A 19502-nucleotide genomic window follows, 5' to 3' on the forward strand; every position below is an offset into this window, starting at 1 on the left:
GAATATGTCCGGGAATCCACATGTTGTTGTATTCTATTGTATTCGATTCTATTCATTTTTCTTGATTCTATTCTATTCATCATCAGACGGGTGATAGGGTCACATTAGGGTTAGGGTTAGTAAAAGTGTAGGTTAGTACGGTGTAAAGGTCTGGATGCGTTCTGACCTCTTGCTGCAGTCACTCAAAGCTCTCAGCCCGGAGTCTGTTGCTCCACTCCAGCTCACGTCCACGCTTGTCACATTATCACACAGCTGACCAGTCAGAGTCAGCACCTGGTCGCCATGCAGACCAGCACCAATACAACTTGTGACCTTGAGCTCCTGTAATCAGCAAATAGTGAGATATTCCCTATTTGCCAATTTAACTAGACACAGTTCAGACATATCAAATGTAGCATGAACCCCCTTAACATGTGTGAATTACAGTATTTTAGGTTTATGAAGCATTTAAATGGTTCACTGTTTGAGCTGAATGTTTGCGTTCATAAATATCTTTGGTATAATAGTGATACTGTTAAATGTATCACATTATGTTTACCCAGTCAATCCAAACATGAGCCATTGACCTTTTATGTTCTGTACTTTCCTGTGTTTTATTGACCATGACAGCAGGTAGGCGTTTTCAAGATGAAGTAGCAGTAAAAACATTTAAAAAAAAATTTATGACTCATATATATATATATATATATCCCCTTTATATATATATATATATATATATATATATATATATATATATATATATATATATATATATATATATATATATATATATATATCAGAACAAAAATAAAAAGAGAGTATCACTGGTAAATGACACAGGAAATTAAATACTGTTAAAGTGATTAATTGATCAAAGAGATCTGATCCTATGAGTCAGAAGGTACAGGATAAAGTTACCTGACGGCAAACATCCAAGACTTCTTTAAGCAATCATCACCTAACATCAAATGATGGTCTTGATTTGTCACATTTTTACTTTTTTAAACTGTGTATTTCCTTATTTCTACCTGCAGAGAATTCCTGCACAGAGAGAAAAACTGTTGCAGGCCCGAGGAGGAGACGGACAGGCTGCTGCAGCTGTGCAGACGCAGACTGTGAGGATGATGTCGACCCACACACAGCAGCCACTGGTCATTTACAGACGAGTTTTCAACCCTCAGATTTCTCCCTTTTAAAAGTGAAAAATAAGCTGTTATTACTCGATATGTCGACCAATGCATTTAATAGACAACTTTGACCTCCAGTCTGTGTGTTGGTATTAGAGCATGTGATGGCACATGTTTGGGTTATCTTAAAAAATGTTTGTCCAGGGAGTGGTGCAGCACTGTGAGCACTTACGTCATGGGAATGCGCCATGTGCTAATTCTGAAGAGTGGACACATCCCGCTCCCCCGTTATCCAATGATTGAAACCTGACCTTTATGCAGTGAAAACTAACTCAGTGCAATGTGTGACTGTTTTTTAAAGATTTGTTGCTGCATGCACACTCACAGAGTGTGCGATCATTGGCCAGCGTGCGCAGGCGGTGGCAGACCTGCAGCACCCTGCACAAGTCCCTATGAGGCACCAGAGACAGGATGGACAGCCACACCTCGTCAGGCAAACACAGCCAACGGCCACAGACATGGACACCTGCAGGCTGACGGACGCGGCAGCCACAACACATGATTAACACATTATGTGTCACAAATACTGCAGTCGTCTAAAATACCTATCAATTATTGTTTTACAGGGTTTGTTAGATTAAAAAATGATTATATATGTGTGTGAATATCTGTATATATAAATCAAAACAATAGATTTTTAGTTCACACAAAACTAATAGAAAATCAATCTTTGTCTAGAAGAATAATAGTATAAATTGCAGTCGAAAGACACTTTACTCTGTTTTTACAACCATTGTTGTTCACACTGACACACTCAGCTGCACCTGTAAACACAAACAGATTGAAAGATTGGGTGTGCTGCTCAGGCATGACAATTAAATTCTCATAACTTTGGAGGTTTACTGTAAAAAAAAAAAATTGTATTCATCAGCACTGGCCCTATTAACAATCCTCGCTTTTAAAACAATTTACATTTTTTAGGAACCGCTTTCATTCAAATATTTCATTCATACCTCAGATGTGACATCAGTGTGTGTGTGTGTGTGTGTGTGTGTGTGTGTGTGTGTGTGTGTGTGTGTGTGTGTGTGTGTGTGTGTGTGTGTGTGTGTGTGTGTGTGTGTGTGTGTGTGTGCATTATAAACATACCCTCAGCTGGTAGCGTGGCTTCTTGCAGAAGTGTGTGTTTCTCTGTGGTTTGCAGGATTCTGTGTGTGTCAGGTGATGTGTGTTTCACACTACTGTCTGGTGTCTTTGTACACCTGTGGGATGTCGGATTCTTTGAGAATGTGATTGTATTCTGATTACTGCTGGAAGCAAAGGGTGACAGAGATTGATTGACCTGTGAAATCTATACATTTAAATTCAGAACCATGGTGTTAACTGTGGACTAAATTATGATTTTACAAAAGGGAGACAAATGCTGAGAATTACATTGACACAACAAAATAAGATCATCACCATCATCATCATCAAGTATTATTCATTTCCTGATGTCTATTGAAACTCTTGATATTAATATATGAGCAAAACTATAAAAAACATTACATAGAAAGACAAACCATAAATAAAACTATTGTACTGATGCTTACATGATACATTTCATATTACCTGTGCAACAGTCTGTCAGTCAAGATGTTCGTGGAACCTTCACAGAGTCTCCTCCGAACTCGATCTCCAGTTGTTCTCCTGGGAGCTGTGACGTTCCCGTGACGGCCCTTCCCGATCGGGGGATTACTTTTCTTTGTCAGTAGCCGACCTGACCACAGACAAAGAGGCAGCCAGATCACCCCTAAACACAACTTCCTTTTCCACAGATCGACATTTTCCAGATCTCTCTACAACCCCTCAATACATGCGGCACGGTCTGGTTCATGAGTCGTCTCATCAAAGGGGTCAAATTCATCTTTTCTTTTCTTTTTTTTTTTTTTACAAAAAAGAAGCGCAAAAATAAAATGATAATAGAATAGATGAATCACAAGCATATTTGTTCCGTGATCTGCTACCCGGTTTTGCAGTAAAAGCAGAGGTGTCAAAATCTTCAGGTTGCCTCCATAAAGTCTCACCAAGCCTGGTAACTTGGTCACATGGAATGCCGTCATCTGCAGATTCCTTTAAAAGGTCACCAGATTGCTTTCCATCCAGATTCATTTGTCTGCCTCCAGCGTCGGCCCCTGCAGGAGCTTCATTTACAGTGTCAGTTTCACCACATTCAGTTGTGACGTTTTCAGATGGAGCTGCCTGATCTTTAGTGTATTGAGACGTGTCCCGGTCTTCACTGAGCAGATGTGACGCCGTCTCCTCTGGGCTCTCTGTAGCTCTGTTAGCGACATCACCCGAATGGGTTTTGTTCTCGGGATTTGTGACGTGGCAGTCCAGCTGCAGGGTTGCAGATGCAGGTGGCTTCTTGACTGACTGTCTGAGGTTTCTGGGTTTTAAATGTCGGTTTAATCTGGGGTGATGCAGCTGATCCACACACAGCTTGTACTGCTCAGACCCAGTCAAATGAGATGGGAGTTTCATGTTGCGGATAAAACTCAGGCTTGCCGTTTTCTCCTCTTTCTCACTGTCGTTTGTTTCATCATATGTATATATTGCAGAATCGAAGCGATATTCCTCGTGTTCTTGTTGTATTTGTTTAAGCTTTTGGCAATTTAGTTTTAGCTCCTCACAGTTGTCCGCTCGCTCCATTTTTTCCCGTCGTTCCAATTGATTATCTGACATTTTCTTTGGTGAGTAAACCCCAGCTGCTTTACGATGCATGCCTGTACACTCACTGCCACCATACAAAGCTTGTAAGGTACTCACAGCGCCAAACACTGCGCTGGGTTCTTTGAAGAAGTGTGTTGCAGAGTCTGATGCAAGTGTTTGGACTGAGCTGCAGTCAGATGTTTCTTCGTGGCGCCTTTGATTAGACACGTGTGGTGTGCTTGTACTGCAGTTGACTTGGCGCAGGGTTTGTTTATTGTTGGTGTGCTGCAGCCTCGTACTTTTCATGTTCTCGGTTTCTCTGCTCTCCAGCCAAGTTTCCTCATCTTCCACTGGGGACCATGAGGAGGGGAGGAGAGGATCGCCCTGAAAGCGAGGTTTATACCCACAGACGCAGTTTTTTTCATTGCTCTTGTTTTTAAAGTTCAGTGAGCCGGGTTGACAAACTTCTGAATCCCCTACAGCCACATGTGCTTTATCATTACTTGCAGTGGAGCAGATTGGCTGCTGGTATTTCGCCCCCGATGAAACTTCATAAGCAGGTGGGACTTGCTTACTTGCTTCGTGTTTTACATGAGCCGCTGTGAAATATCCAACGCTGCAGAATTCATTGCGAGCTTGTGGAGGACCCTGGAGGAATCCTTCTGCCCACTTCAAGACGTCCCTGAGTTTCTGCTGCTCGCTAAAGAGAGACTCGCTCAGAAGATAAAGACTCTGCTCTGAGTCAATGTACTGCCTACAATTTCCATGGTCCTCAAGGAGGTCAGCCACAGCATGTCGCGTTGTTTCGACTGGACAAGTCTCCATGAGTGGATCTGGTGTATAAGTTGTCCAAGTATCACATTTTTCAGATTCAGTCATTGTGAAATGATATGAGTGCAGTATTTAGTACAACTGCAAACACGCTCATTCCATGTCAAGTGACTTTTGAAAAATATGTTTGTGCCTCATTTATGTCTTCTCACCACCTCATACACACACCCTGCCGTCATTTGTGGTGGAGAATGATATTTTCCAGCTCCAGGGAAATCAGGCTGCACAAACTGATGACGACACCGTCCTGTTGATAGGAAGTAAAATAACAATTTGCAGTGATTCAATAAATGACATTTACACTCAATCTCCACGAGTCTCTGCCATATTTATATTATTCATCGAATACAAACAGCAATGATTCAGGTTTTGAGAATAGATAATCATTCTTACCCAGAAGATTTTACACTTTCCTCTTGAGTTCCAGTAATGGAGAAAACGTAGTAACATCGACAATCTATTCCCTCCTCACCATTTAAAACAAGTTTGTAGGAATATTAGAACAGGCTGTAGTGCTGACTGTCAAGGTTTCAAAACTCCTTGTGTCCAAGAAATCTTGTGTTGATCACATTATCACCATAGAGATTGCAGCTCAAACTGCAGCGACGCTTTTCAAACACAAGAGGGACACAGAGCTCGAATTAAAGATATTTTTAATCCTGCCAGTATCTCCTACCCAGTTGCAGAAGCTCATCCTTCAAATTCAGTATATGTAATTGGGCTTGTGAGGTTTGCATTATCTTGTAAATCGATGCATTTATAAATTTCATTTATTTTACTTACATTCAGTCATTTTTATATAAAACAAAATGGAAAACCATTTATAAATCACATGAAATTCAAATAAAGTATATTTACACTTATGGTTGTAATGTGACAAACTATGGACAAGTTCATGGGTATTAATATCTGCATTATTTGCAGATGGCATTTTAATATATCGATCACAGCCCTCCTAATCAATCCTATAATCACTTTAACTATAATCCAGAAATCAATATAAGATGAAGGTTTTTCCTATAGGTTGTTCACAGAGCCAAAAAATATCCACAAAACACAATGGTGATTATTTTTCAATATATATTCATTAGAGAGCTTTATTGTGGCAGTATTAACATATAAAACAATCTTTTGTTTTCTTTTATAACATACAAACATTCAAAATTGTTTTCACTTCACAAAGTTTATAAGGCTTGGTTGTCCCAGAAGAGAGGGGTTAATTTTTTTTTTTTTAGGGATTTTGTTTTTCTTATATTTCTAAATTAAATCTCCCAGAGTTTCTTATCGAAAAGGCAAAAGAAAAAAAGAAGTTTAGACTAACAAAACAACTAAAACAAACAAAAAAAACATTTTAAACAACATTTAAAATCAATGGTGAACGTGCAAGAGAATCTGCTACTGTGCATGCCAACACAACATTGAAATAATTTACAGTCTATTTACTTCTTATACCATGTGATGTCCAGTAGTTTTGCATAAGATAGACCTGAGTTCAAATATTTAAAATCTTAAATAAATTAATCAAAAATCGTGTTTCGTGTTCACGCTTCAAACAATTTGTTTAAGTACTTTTCTCATAATTTTTTTTTTCATACTAATAAGAAAGCTATTAAATTTAAGGTTTGTAAATACTTGACTCGAGTCAGAAATCATTTGTGAATTTTCATTCATACCTCAGATGTGACATCAGTGTGTGTGTGTGTGTGTGTGTGTGTGTGTGAGTGAGTGTGTGTGAGTGTGAGAGAGAGAGAGAGCGAGAGCTTGGTGATGTTATTTTAATCACAGTTTTTTTTTTTATGTAGGCAACAAAAGTAAATCTACTGTGTGCAGAAACTTCCGTTGAGCAGCACAAAAGAAGAGCTGAACCTTCAACTTTAAAGGCCGTTGATCTGATAAAAGAGCTACACACTGATATGATGCTACAATGCAATTGTTTTTTTTTTTTCTGTTTTTATTGCAGAACTTGAAGGCCTTGTTTTTATGTCGACAGTGAGGTGTACTTACCATTAAGTAGAGGTTTAATCTTAACAGTTCTGCAAATGTTCAAAATATCCATTAAATACTGTGATATTTGATAATTACCTAAAGATGACTGAATCCCCCCCAGCGTGCCTATGGTATACAGTAATTAACATGCTGGCATGCTCAGTAAGCAATGAGGTGCTAAGGCTAATGTTTAGCATCTGGCTTAATGACTCAGTAACACACGGCAGAAGCACAGTCAAGTTAACTAGTTGATTACTCTTGAGCCGCCCTTTATAAGATTGTAAAATGAGCTTTTACAAAGAGATGCACAATGAGGGTAAACCAACAAATTTAGCAATCATGTTAAGTCTTCTCAAGATCAAAACGAAGCCCAATGCATATTGTTTGAGATAGCTCAGATGACCCGTGCCTAATTCTGATGTTGATAAGAGTCTGTGTGTTGCGCCTTAGACGTACGTCTCTATCCTCCTGTTGGTAAAAATACAGAAAGCATGCAATAATCTACGATGGTCGAGACAGCCAAGCCCGTATTGAGGTTGCTTTACATTGACAAGACGCACATTTGGTAAAAAGAAGTAAATCTTTACCCATTATGGGTTTCTTTTCTGCCACAGCTATAAACAGAGTATTTACAGATGGGAACATGCACATTTGCACTGAGAGGTCAGCAAAGAAGAGCCAAGAGCTTCCCCAGAGTGGAGGTGAACGGAGCAGAGAAACAAGGGACTGAAGCCAGACTGAGTCAGCAGAGCTGTGTACGTAACATGACAGATTCACAGAGAGGTTTACGATTTCAAACCTACAGTGAATCACTCCAGCGTTTTTGGTTCATGTGCTTGAGGGAGAGTTACAAATGCAGACAATTCGATGGGGTGGTTTGGCCCTTTGCTCAGTTTCACTGTTGAAACTCAGTGCATGTGCTGTAAGTAGGAAAATAGATGTCTTTGCCCTAATAGATGTGTTTCTGTTCACACTGCATATTTTGTGTATGAATAAAGTTCAATGACACATAAAGCCAAGAGGTGCACAAAACACAGCTGTTAATATGAGAAGGTTTATGGTAATGATGTCCACTGTAAAGGGCTTTTGAAGCAGCCAACCTACAGAGGGAGTGACCTCTGAAAATAAACTTTAAAGCATCCCATAAGTCAAGAGTTTGAATCTCTTGTGAGAGCTTTCATAGCGAGAATAGCCACTATAGACTCCTTGTTTCCATTTACCGAACGTAATATACTATTCAGCTATAATGGGCATAATGCAAATACTGGCTCTCTACAGTGAAGACATTTAGTGAAATGTTAAACATTAAAAGGACACGAATGCATACATTGTTGAGAGAAATTAGGCTACAACAATCCATAGACAGTCTGGAGCCATATGTATGTCTGGCTTCACGAACTGCGACTGGATATTCTTACCAGAAAGATATATGCTAACAATATGGATAAATTATAAGATGTACGGTGTAATTAAATGCATTTTTTTCGTCTTCTTTTTGTATGCTTGGAAGCGTACTTTAAACATGAACTGCTAATGCCCTTTCCTGAGAAGTAGTTTATCTACACTGAAATAAATTTTATTTAAAGAATATATATATATATATATATATATATATATATATATATATATATATATATATATATATATACATCAAATTTGATTTTCTTTGTAATGACTGCATGTCTCCCTTCTTCTCCTATCCTTATCCTAACATATCCTATTCTTATATTCTTATTCTATCCTATCCCAGAGGCACCAATGACTCAACCATTTTCTCATCAGTGGTATTAAAATGTCAGTTTTTGTTTCACACAATGACACTCGTGCACTTGTGCATTCACCCTCACGAGTTAAAGCTTACCTTAAGCATTAAGTCATAATCTATAGCTCATTTCATCTGCTTTTATGGGTTTTCATGTGACATCCTTCAGCTTGATTTAATTAAACTTTGACTCCCTCAAACATTGGCTACATCAGAGAGAATGTACCTTTGCAGGCCCAACGCTTAAATAAATTGTCCTTTAGGTTTGTTTCCTTGTCTTTAACGCTGCAACTCAACAGAGTTTGTGAAAAATCTGTGCCGTACTGACACTGTAAAGACAACACGATGTTCTCACAGATGTTAGAAATGGCTACAAATCATTTCTTGCTTGTGTCTGTGACTAGAATGCCGATGCGTTTTGATAAGCTACATGAGTACAGCCACGTATGTTCAGTCCGATCGGTACCTGCACACATCAGTAACCTGTATGAGAGGTTTAGACGTCTCAACACATCACTTGTCTCATCATGGACTACTACAATAGTTCCTCTCAGCCTTCCCCACTCCTCTCTTCTATGCCTGAAACATCCACAAAGAGCTTCTACAAAACTACCACATCATCAAACAACCTGTCAGGTCTAAATTTAGGGCAACTTTTTTTTTTTTTAACCAAACACAGATTTCTCTTCACAAACCGATTTTTCTACTTTTTCCACCATGTCGAAAGATGCACCAACCTACGAGCTAACATTTAGTTCAGAAGACATTTAAACGTTCAACAAAACACAAATGTGTCACGCTCACAAACACGCTGCCGTTTATCTGCTGTGTCCCTCCTGTTTCCCAAATGACATCACGTAATCTGAAAACAGTTGTAATCTGTGGTCTGTGTAAAAGATTTGTGCTATAACGTCTGTAGGAAAAACCCAGGGCGCTACCGGGCCAACTCAAGTTGACGGTAGTCTTAAAAAATAGCTTAAATTTCTCCGTACCGTCACCCTGATAAACTTCAATAAACCAGCTTTTTTTTTTTTTTTGTAATCTTTTGTAAACTCTTAATTTGAAAATAAGGTCAAAGTAGATTCTCTGACTTAAAAATTCCTGAAAGATCTGATGACATAAAAATGTACAAAACGTTAAAAACAACTTATTTAAGATTGGTAATAGTTATCAATATTTCTCTTAGTTTTTTTTTATATATATATATCTTGTACCTCTGACTGTAGTATTGTTGCATTCAGTGGCAAATCCATCACTCCATTCTCTTCCCGCCTTCTCCGTCATGACTGACAGGCTCTGTGACCAATCAGGCACTCTGAACCGTTCAGAGCCGTCTTGTCATCTTTCTGAAAAGTCTCTGCCACAACTTGTCAGCATCAGGAGTGAACGAGCCTTTAAAATGTCCAGAAAACCAACTGCTAGTGTTCCTTCAGTGACTCTTCTGTTCATGAACTTCTCTGTTGCTCTCATTCATTTGTTCGATCATCAGTCTTCCTTTTAACGCAGCATTTCTTTGTTATTTCTTTTCACTTCACGACGCATCTGTCTGAACAGGTGATTTTGAACACAACAATAAAATTATATTTTTCACCAACGCCACTTTTTTCAAGAAATCATTGTAAAGTGAAACTAAACTTGATTGAGATGCTTGATGTTTAATTTGGGAAACCTTGATGGTAAATCTGTCTCCCTTCTTTAACAGACCACTACGGCTTTTGGAAGTCATCGTAAGTGATGCCTTTTACTTTTGCATACAATTTTTCAAAAAGTGGAAACATTTCGTCTTATTGACAGACTGATTCTTGTGCATCACCGCATAGCAGTTAAGACTGAAAATGGGATAAAATCATATGTTGAGACAGATGTTTGGGCTTCCTTATTTCTCCGGCAGTGACTCCTCACGTTGTGTTCTCCTCTCCTGCTCTTCAGTCTGACCACAGGTTCTCCATGGCCATGCTGATCCGACACAGGATCCAGCGCCGGAGCGGGCAGTAATACTCATAGTGGAACTGCTCAAACTCCGGCGTCTGGCGGATCTCGTGGAGGAAGGACACGTCGATGTCCGACTCCAGCAGCAGCAGCAGCGTGGGCACGGTGACGAGCAGGACGCCCATTACCACGGCCACGAAGCGGGCCACGCTCAGCACGCACGCGTTGACCCTGTCGTTGGACGACAGCAGGCGCAGGCTGCTGGACAGGACTCCGCTCATTCGACTTCTCGCAGCCAGCCGGGTGCGCTCGTAGGCCCGGTCTCGCTCCCTCTCGGCCTCCAGCTGGGCCTGGATGTCCGGGTCGGCGTGCAGCTCCCTGAGCAGCCGGGCCGGGCTCTGGACCGGGGAGGAGAAGAGCAAGTCCACTCCTCCCTGACTGTCCTCCACTGGGGTGGGAAGCATGCTGGCACAGGGGCTGCAGAAGAGACAGCGGACAGTCAAATCTCACGCTCTTGTCAAACTTTATGAGTCGAAACAAGTGGGATGTGCATCACACCTGGGACCCAAACATCAATGCTGGTAACAAGAGCAAATGAAGGTGCACAAAAAAGTAACACTAAGCTAAAGCAGATTATTAGAAGGAGTGTGTTCTAGTGTCATACTGCAACAGTCTGTTTATTGCTGTGAATATTCAAATCTCTCGTACTGTCTTTGTGGTGACATTGGATTATTTTCTTGTATTAACAGAATTAACACCGACTCCACTCATACGTTCCATATCGACCCTTGTCCTTTTCCCTTTTTTCCCCTCCCATTTCTCAATCTTAACCCATTTGCTTGTTATTTGATCACTCGTTTTCTCTACTTTGCTGAAGAAGGTAATGCAGTGGTGTTTGACATGGCGCTGCAGAAAACGTCACAGCCTACAAGTGAGTAAAAATAGAGCCAATCAGACTCTGCAGACCTGTAGGTGAGCTCAGAAATAGTGAGTGCTCCACCGGACTCTTCCTCTTCCACAGTCTGGTCTTCAGTTTTTGGCAACTGAGGTCTGAGATGGGTGGTTTCCATGGAAACACGGGAAGGTTGCAGGTCATTGCCCAAAGCGGAGTTTCCTTCATCAGTGTTTTGATGCTCATTAACAGGGGGCGCAGCTGAAGGATTCAGGGGAGGCAGGGGGATGGAGTCCTTCACAGCAATAATACCTGAAGGGGTGGAAAAGAAGAGTACATTTTATTTTATTTTAATTTATTTCATTTTATGTCATTTTATTTTGAACTTGTGTTTGAAAATACTATTAAAAAGAGTCTTCAAGAAGCAAATGACAGCAAATAAAAAAGGAATCCTGTTTGTAAACCAGACTGCATCAATATTTTCCTTTTATTCCACATCATGTTCCGAATGAAGAAATATTCATGGCAGTTTAAATTAAACTACTTACACACATACGTTTTTCCAAGATTATCTTGACAATTTCTAATGTTTGTGTAAAACAAGAGTGACCGTGTCCACAGTATTTCTGACACAGAACAGCCACTTTGTGGGGCTTTCTGTGTCAAGTCTGCATGTTGTCCATGTGCAGGCGTGGGTTTTCTCTGGGATTTTCTAGGATAAATGGAGGCAATATTGGATAACAGTCTGGAATCTGGATTAATGAATTGCCCCTGTGAACCTGAAGCTGTGTTGTCTTTGTTGCAGTTGAATAGAGAGACCACATGATGGCGATGCTGTAGTAGCAAAAGCTGCATGACAAATTTAACAGCCATGCAATAAATAAAAACACAACCTTGTTTTGACCCTGAATGTACAGAAAGACTGTGTTTTTTCCCCACACAATCTTTGTTATGAACCATTTTGTATAATGCAGCTTTAAATTACTGCTGATGTTGAATTGATATGGACAGAGACAATGTCAGTAAACTGTTTGATCGTGTGCATGCTGACTTTAATCAGCTATTGAATCAAAATAAAATACCCCTGCAGTGCACGTCATTCCTGATGATGCGATGTAACCTGACAGTGGCACAGCTGATGTGAATTCATTTCGCTCTGAGGGTGTTGACTTCAAAAAAAGTACACACATGACTGATGCTACGGTGGATGCAATAAGTGAGTGAACATGTGACATGCATGTTAGAATAGTGCTGTGAAATTAAGATGAGCTGAGTGCCCCCTGCTAGTCAACACTGTGTGACCTCTCCATAGGTTGAAATCACAGAAAGGACATCAATCAATATATCATTTTAGGAAATTATTATCTTAAACTACAAAAGATAAAAACTACTAAAATCAGGACTTGTGCCAATAATATTGATAAAATGCTGAGTATACAAAAGTAAAAGAATATATAGGTCAAGAGTGTGGCAGCCTTGCAGTTTTTATGTTTCCTAAACAATGAACTGGAATTATATTCCTGAGTTAGTGACTAATGATTTTCCATACAATAGGAAAGAAAGCATGAAGAGGGGGGACAGCTGCCATGGAAACAGAGTCAGCAAAAAGCCAAACAAATGTAAAAACTCAGGAAGGGGAAATGAAGAAGTAATGCTGATCTAAAACATGGACGCAAATGAAGAAAGAAAAAAAAATTAGACCGTGCGCTAAAAAAAAAATCTGTCTGCATATTAATGAAAATAAACATTTGCACCTCACTAGTTGAACCTTCGGTGTAATGTTAAACCATGCTTGGCCAAATGGAATACAATTTGCATATTTTATTCCATAGCAAATGTGAGATCAAATATGCAAAGTATAAATATCAAAAGATGTTTTCACACTTTTGCGTTTCTCACATGTTGCAGCAGCTGGATCACAGTGTAAAAACAAAACTATGACCCCCATTATATGATACTGATGATACAGACTGCAAATGATCTGTGATTCATGTTTACCATGCCTGTCCTGAACTGACTTCCTCTTCCTCTTCCAAGTGAATAACAAATATCCTGTTTAGTTATTTCTTTGTGGTTTTTCCAGCCTCAATTGAATGTAGTGCAAAATAGTCATGTCAAGTTAGGTTATTTGAAAGAACATTTCACTGAAATATTTGACTTGAAGCGTTTGGTTTGACTATTTTCCCAGATGACCTTTAAATATGATGTGAAATGAATGTCTGCTTTGAAAAAAAATAAATAACGAATGATGAATTGTAAAGTTAGTTTGATTTGATCAACCAGAACCTGTTAGGTAAAAATGCACGTTGCTATATCCGATGTATAAAATACAAGAGTTGTGACTCCTTGATAAGAAAATGCTGCTGCTACTTTCCTTTTTACAATCTTCTCCTGTTAGTTGTCATCAAGCCTCTCCTTCGATGAAGCGATTCACACTTTGAGGTGTTAGATTCCTCTGTGGCCTGTCTGTGTCTGTGTGTGTGTGTCCATATGCACACACATATGCAGGCACGTGTGCACACACACACACACAGCAGTGTGTTCCCCAGTTATGCAAGTGTAGACAGGATAATTGATGAACACCTAAACACCCACTGAGTATATTTATCAGTGCAACTGCACAAGTGTGCAAAGATAAATCTGATTAAGTGTTTACTTGAAATTATTTGAATCTGGACACGTCGGCTTTATTTTAAGCTTTACTGTTTGTCAAGGGAAACATTCCCTTGTAGCGATTTTAATTAGTTGATATTGTGAAGTGATGTCATTTAAATGACGAGATATGAAGAAGAACTGTCGCATCAGTCTGTGTGTTAAGAATTAATTCACCGCCACTGCAGAATTCTATGTTCAACTCCTGAGGGGACGGCCTCTTTCAGCTGCCCTTCAAGCCGCCAGTGAAAGTGCAGGATCAAATGTTCCCAGTATCACTCCTGAACCTGATGAAGATTCAGTGTCAAGCTCAAGGACACTCCAGGAGACCAGCTGGTATGATGAGTGAAGCCTAAAGCCATGAAAACATTTCAAACAGAACAAGGGGGAAAATATATCTAAGTGAAGATGAACTATAAATTAGTATTAAAAAAAAAATAGATAGAAATATAATTAACAGACTTTGCTTGTCAAGCACATTTTAGTGCTTGCACAGTCTCAAGTCACTTCTAAACATCAGTCACATTCACCCATTGACTCACACGATCATTCACACGCTTGCATAACATGCAACACGTGGCACGTGAATAAGGAAACACCGGGAATCAAACCGTCAAAATTGGCAATGGAAGGAGTTGCTCTACCAACTGAGCTGCTATAGATGAGTAAACATATAAAGATATATTTGTAATTACTAATATGTCTTTATACAATTAAACTTTTATATGGACATTTTCATAAATTTAGCCCTGTAAAATTACTCAGAATATATACATTGCTCTTAAAATCTAAATTATTGATCATGTGTGTGATTGAAACAAAAAATATTCTAAACAGGAAAAAAGCACTAAAATCAGGGTTATTGTAATTTTTTTTCTCTCTAATCAAAGTGGAATCCACAAAGTTACTACGACTTTTCCCGATTTTCAGACGATCTGTTAATTAATTTCTTTTCCTGCTGTGAACCATTTGCTTGTTTCATCATTGCTGTCATCTGTAAAGTAGATTCAATTACAACAAAAGTATATTTGTGGTGAACCTTTCAACTGATTTCGTGCACAAAGAAACCTGCGTGTGCCTTGAAAAGGGACTTGAATACAATTTGTTTCCCAAAGACTTTCTCAAAACAAAACTCCAACCCAAACTTTTCTAATTGTAATTCCAACCATAACATGTCCTTAAAGCATGTCTTCTTAAAATGTCCCACTGTTACTTGATTTTTGTTCCTACATGCACAACAAGTGAATGTGTGAATACATTTAAGTTGGCTTAATCATAAATACACACACACACATGCACGCACATTCGCCCGCACACACACACATCTCTTGGGAGGCAGAATGTTTGGCAGATTACTCTGACAGTTTGCACTTGTCGGTTGCCACAACAAACCTGGCATCCAAAATCCTGAGCCAGCACATGTGCTTCATTGCTGTGCCACATTATCTGTTGATAACTTTCATTTGATTGTAAAAGTCAGGTGTGCAATGTGTAAATGCAAGAGGAACATGATCACGAGATGGATTCGTTACAAAACATCATGAAGCACCAATAAAATGCATTTCGTCGTGCAGGAATACACGTGGGAATAATGTCAAAAGAGTGAAGCGCACAAATGGTCCACTAATCACGAAAGAAAAGCAAAATGTCACAAATGGTCAAACGTTCCTGTCGTGGCCTGTAAATTGTTGTCTTAACACCACTTAAGTGTTAGTCGTTTCATCCTCCTCCCACTCGTCTTACTTTGTTCCAGTGTATTTCTCTGAACCCCGGTGTTGGTTCCACTGATGCGCCCCCCTTGGCCCACCAGTCGCACATACACGTCTCGTGCGGTGTGATTGGCGATGCGCAGATGCAGGCTCCGCCGTGTGGTTATCTTCACCTGGCACCTCAAGGCCTCTGAGAATACTACTGATGGTGCTCGCTCATCCACGGCCTCCCCTGGGTGGAATACTTCAAGAGGCCCAGCCTGTCCTTCCTCCATCCTCTCACCCTGCAACATGCCTGGTGCCAAGTCAAGCCCGAGCACCCCGGTCTTGCCCTGAGTCCCGCAGCTCCGAATGTCACCGACACCGGAATAGTCGCTCTGCATCAGGCTGCCGCCGACGTCACTGCTGGTTCTTTGCTCAAGAACCTCTATCATTCAGCCTGATGACAAACGTCGGAGCAGCTGTCTGCAGTTGGACCCCTCACCCTGACTGAGTGAGCTGCCCGCTGAGCTCATACACTCACTCATGTGCACAAAGACACACAAGCATGCTGAGAGAGAGAGAGAGAGAGAGAGAGAGAGAGAGAGAGAGAGAGAGAGAGAGAGAGAGAGAGAGAGAGAGAGAGAGAGAGAGAGAGAGAGAGAGAGAGAGAGAGAGAGAGAGAGAGAGAGAGAGAACCCAACAGCAGACACATTCCCCCCTCTCTCTCTCATGCACAGACATGGTGGGCCATCCTGTGAATGTCAGTGATGCTAACAAAGAGTAGAGGGGGCATTAGAGAAGGATCAAGCCCAAAGCTGCAGTTTCTATATATAACTAGGTGGTCCTGGCTGCAGAGGGGCAGCTAATCTAACTCTGATTACAGGGAAACACGACTGACCCAGGGTAGGAGTTGGGATCATTTTCTCTTCCTCAATACAAGTCCTTCTTTATCTGACCTTCCTCCCAGAAGACACACTTTCTCTTCAACACCACATCAAATCAGCGACACTGCAGGACAAAGACAAACTTTGCTCACTTGGATATAACCCAGACTGATTTATTATTAACCATGAGTGAGTACAGACATCAATGGGACAAAATCAGGGACAAAGGAGTCTGTCTAAAGAAAAAGGGAGGTCTCCCAGGGTCTAATTATATGTGTAAAAAAAAAAAAAAAAAAAGTTTTTGCATGAAGTCTCATCTTTGTCTCAAATGTGTAGTGGTATCTACATGATGCATCCATGAGAGACAAACTACAGCCAGTGTGTGTGTGTGTGTGTGTGTGTGTGTGTGTGTGTGTGTGTGTGTGTGTGTGTGAATTGCATATGGATTTTGGTAGATAAGAAGGGTACAGTCTGTACAAACAGAACAAGGTCAACACTGACCTTGGGTCAGCTTCCTGTTTCCCCACTAATGGCTGAGATTAGAGCTCTGAATATAGATGGTGATCCCAGACCATCTCGAGGACACTTTATCCCAAAGCCCTTGCAGCAGCCTTCTTAAAACAGTCCTGCCTCGAATGTCTATAGAAGGGGATCCTTCAGTTCACACCAGATGAACACGAACTTGATAGTGTTAATAGAGTTGATCAGCTAGTTAAAAACCCATAAAAATAAAAATAAAAAACTGCACAGATTTTTTTTTTTAGATCTAGGGCCGCTGTTGGTTTCATGTCTGCCTTTTAAAAAGTTATGTGCAGAAGTTGGGAGATAAGATAACTTTTCCAAACGATTTCACATCATATTTTCTAATTGAAATCTCAAAGCTGGATCCTTCAAGCTTATGCTGAAGTCCCGTTTTCCAACAAAATGTACTTAAATGTTTGAGATACATGAGATTTATATTGCACATTTTCAACATGTCTAAATTACAGTTTCTGTCCTCAGTTCAAATCTTTGCATTGATATTTTGTTGATTATTGTAGATCAGTGGTTTTCTCGGTGTGGGAAGATGAGCCTCCCTCACAGAACCTGAACAAAATGGTGCTTCTCTTAAAGAGTACTGTCTTCCTAATGGCTTTCTGATTATCGGATGTTGTTAATGGCTGTAATGATTCAGAGGCAAAACAAAGTTCTCTGTTTTCCGCTGGTTCGATGCTTTTTATTTAAAATACTTGCAGTTGTTGTAAATGTTCGCCTTATAGTTTTACTTATTTACTTCATGATTTATATTAGTCTATATTATGTTACATTACATTTCAAAAAAAGTATTTATGATTAAAACAATGAAAGAGTCTGACTCACAGCAACTCCCCAACTTCAGTTTTCAGTTTCTTCAGTCAAAAAGAATGCAATCAATTTTAAATAGTATATTTTCATATAATCTATTTTTCTCCATCCTGTAAATGCTGCATGGAGTCTGTGAATCGATACGCACCTCCTGCCCCACCCAAACTAACCAAGTGAGACAATGGAGATGATTCCTACTGTAGCTCTTTGACTCTGAGCCAAGAAAGAATTGATTTTTCCTCTAAATGGAATAAGCGAGATGAGAGGAAGACAGAGAGTGAGAGAGAGGTGGAGAGGCAGATGAAGTCAGGGGCCGGCCATAAATTCTGTCACAAGAAGCGTGAGAGATGGGAGGAAGTCCATCGACAGTTTGAGGAGGGTGATGGAGGTCCAGCATGATTGAACTGTACATGTGTGAAGGCCTAAAGGGCACGACTCAGGTCAACCTACATGAGTGAAAGAAGGTTCGAAATGAAGACGGGCTGTAAACTGTGGCGTGAGCAACCGAGGAGAGGAAAAGATTTGTGTTACTGAGAAAGAAAAGGTCACCTCAAAGCATGTGTGTGGTCTTATGTGGACAGAAACGATGAAAAAATGCGAGGTGAGAAAAACGACAATTGAAAATCAAGAGAAATGTATTCAAGAGGATACCATTCCCAGTCATGATACTGTGAACAGTTTGGCAATTAGCAATTTCCAGATTTTCTGGTGGTGCCCTTTTTAATACTGATAAATAAATAACAAATTTATTCAAATTAAAATGTTTTAACTTTAAGTAATTAACCAATTACTTTAGAAGTTGTTAATGAAGAGTTTACTTCCCTTAATCATTTAAATTGTTCGTAAATTAATTCCAGTGATTTAGTACTTTCAGCAATCTATTAGTTACAGTAATATAATGCTAATGACCAAACATAAATCCTAACACTAATAATCAGCTGCAATTGGCAACTCCTCCAGCAACTCTGAATGGGATAAGACGTACACAGAAGATGAATGGAAAGTGACGCTATTAATCAGTTGAGTTGATTATATGTCGGTATATTATACCAGTTTGGTCCTCCCCTCAGTGAAAATGTGTGTATTTTCCATGTGTTTGGCCAAAAAGAGTGAATATCTTCAAAAGCAAGCAGATGCACATTAGAAAATAGAGACATTTTGCCAAATTATAGTTAAAATGTGGAAAGACTCAAATTTGAAAGAAAAAAAACCGTTATGATCTATTTACACTCTAAAAGTACAATCGTGACTGAATGACTACCTTTCTGCATACATCTTCAACTGCTGACTGTTATATCAACATATGCATTGAGGAAAATTGAAAAAACAAGAGCAGGTACATGCACACAGAGGCATATGAGGGCATGAACAGAGAGAGGCTGCTTGGATTCAAATAAACAACTTCCAGTTGAGTTTCCTCAAACTGTGTATGTTTCCTTGACGTCACTGTGTGTATCCCTGTGCAAAAACACACACACAAAGACAGACAAGCAGGCACACACACACACACACACACACACACACACACACACACACACACACACACACACACACACACACACACACACACACACACACACACACACACACACACACACACACACACACACACACACACACACACACACACACACACATCCATAGGGAGGATCATGGGAGGGTATTTTTAGTGTGCTGCAATTGGTGTCTCCAGGGAGACCAGACTGATGGAGGGATGGGAGCATCAGCTCCTCAATT

General features: G+C 39.9%; 1 protein-coding gene across 1 annotated transcript in view; it reads right to left on the reverse strand.

Annotated features, from left to right (window-relative positions):
* Positions 1-8290: 8290 nt before the first annotated feature.
* Positions 8291-19502, reverse strand: part of frmd3 (FERM domain containing 3) — a gene marked incomplete at its 5' end in the record, with an annotated part of 48029 nt that continues 36817 nt past the window's right edge. The window contains 2 exons of the mRNA XM_080499669.1: positions 8291-10779; positions 11269-11506. Coding sequence (XP_080355795.1) covers positions 10299-10779; positions 11269-11506 — 719 coding nt within the window. The 3' untranslated portion in view covers positions 8291-10298. The remainder of the gene's footprint in view (positions 10780-11268; positions 11507-19502) is intronic.

Source organism: Blennius ocellaris, assembly GCF_963422515.1.
Source record: "Blennius ocellaris genome assembly, chromosome: 7".
Taxonomy (NCBI): domain Eukaryota; kingdom Metazoa; phylum Chordata; class Actinopteri; order Blenniiformes; family Blenniidae; genus Blennius; species Blennius ocellaris.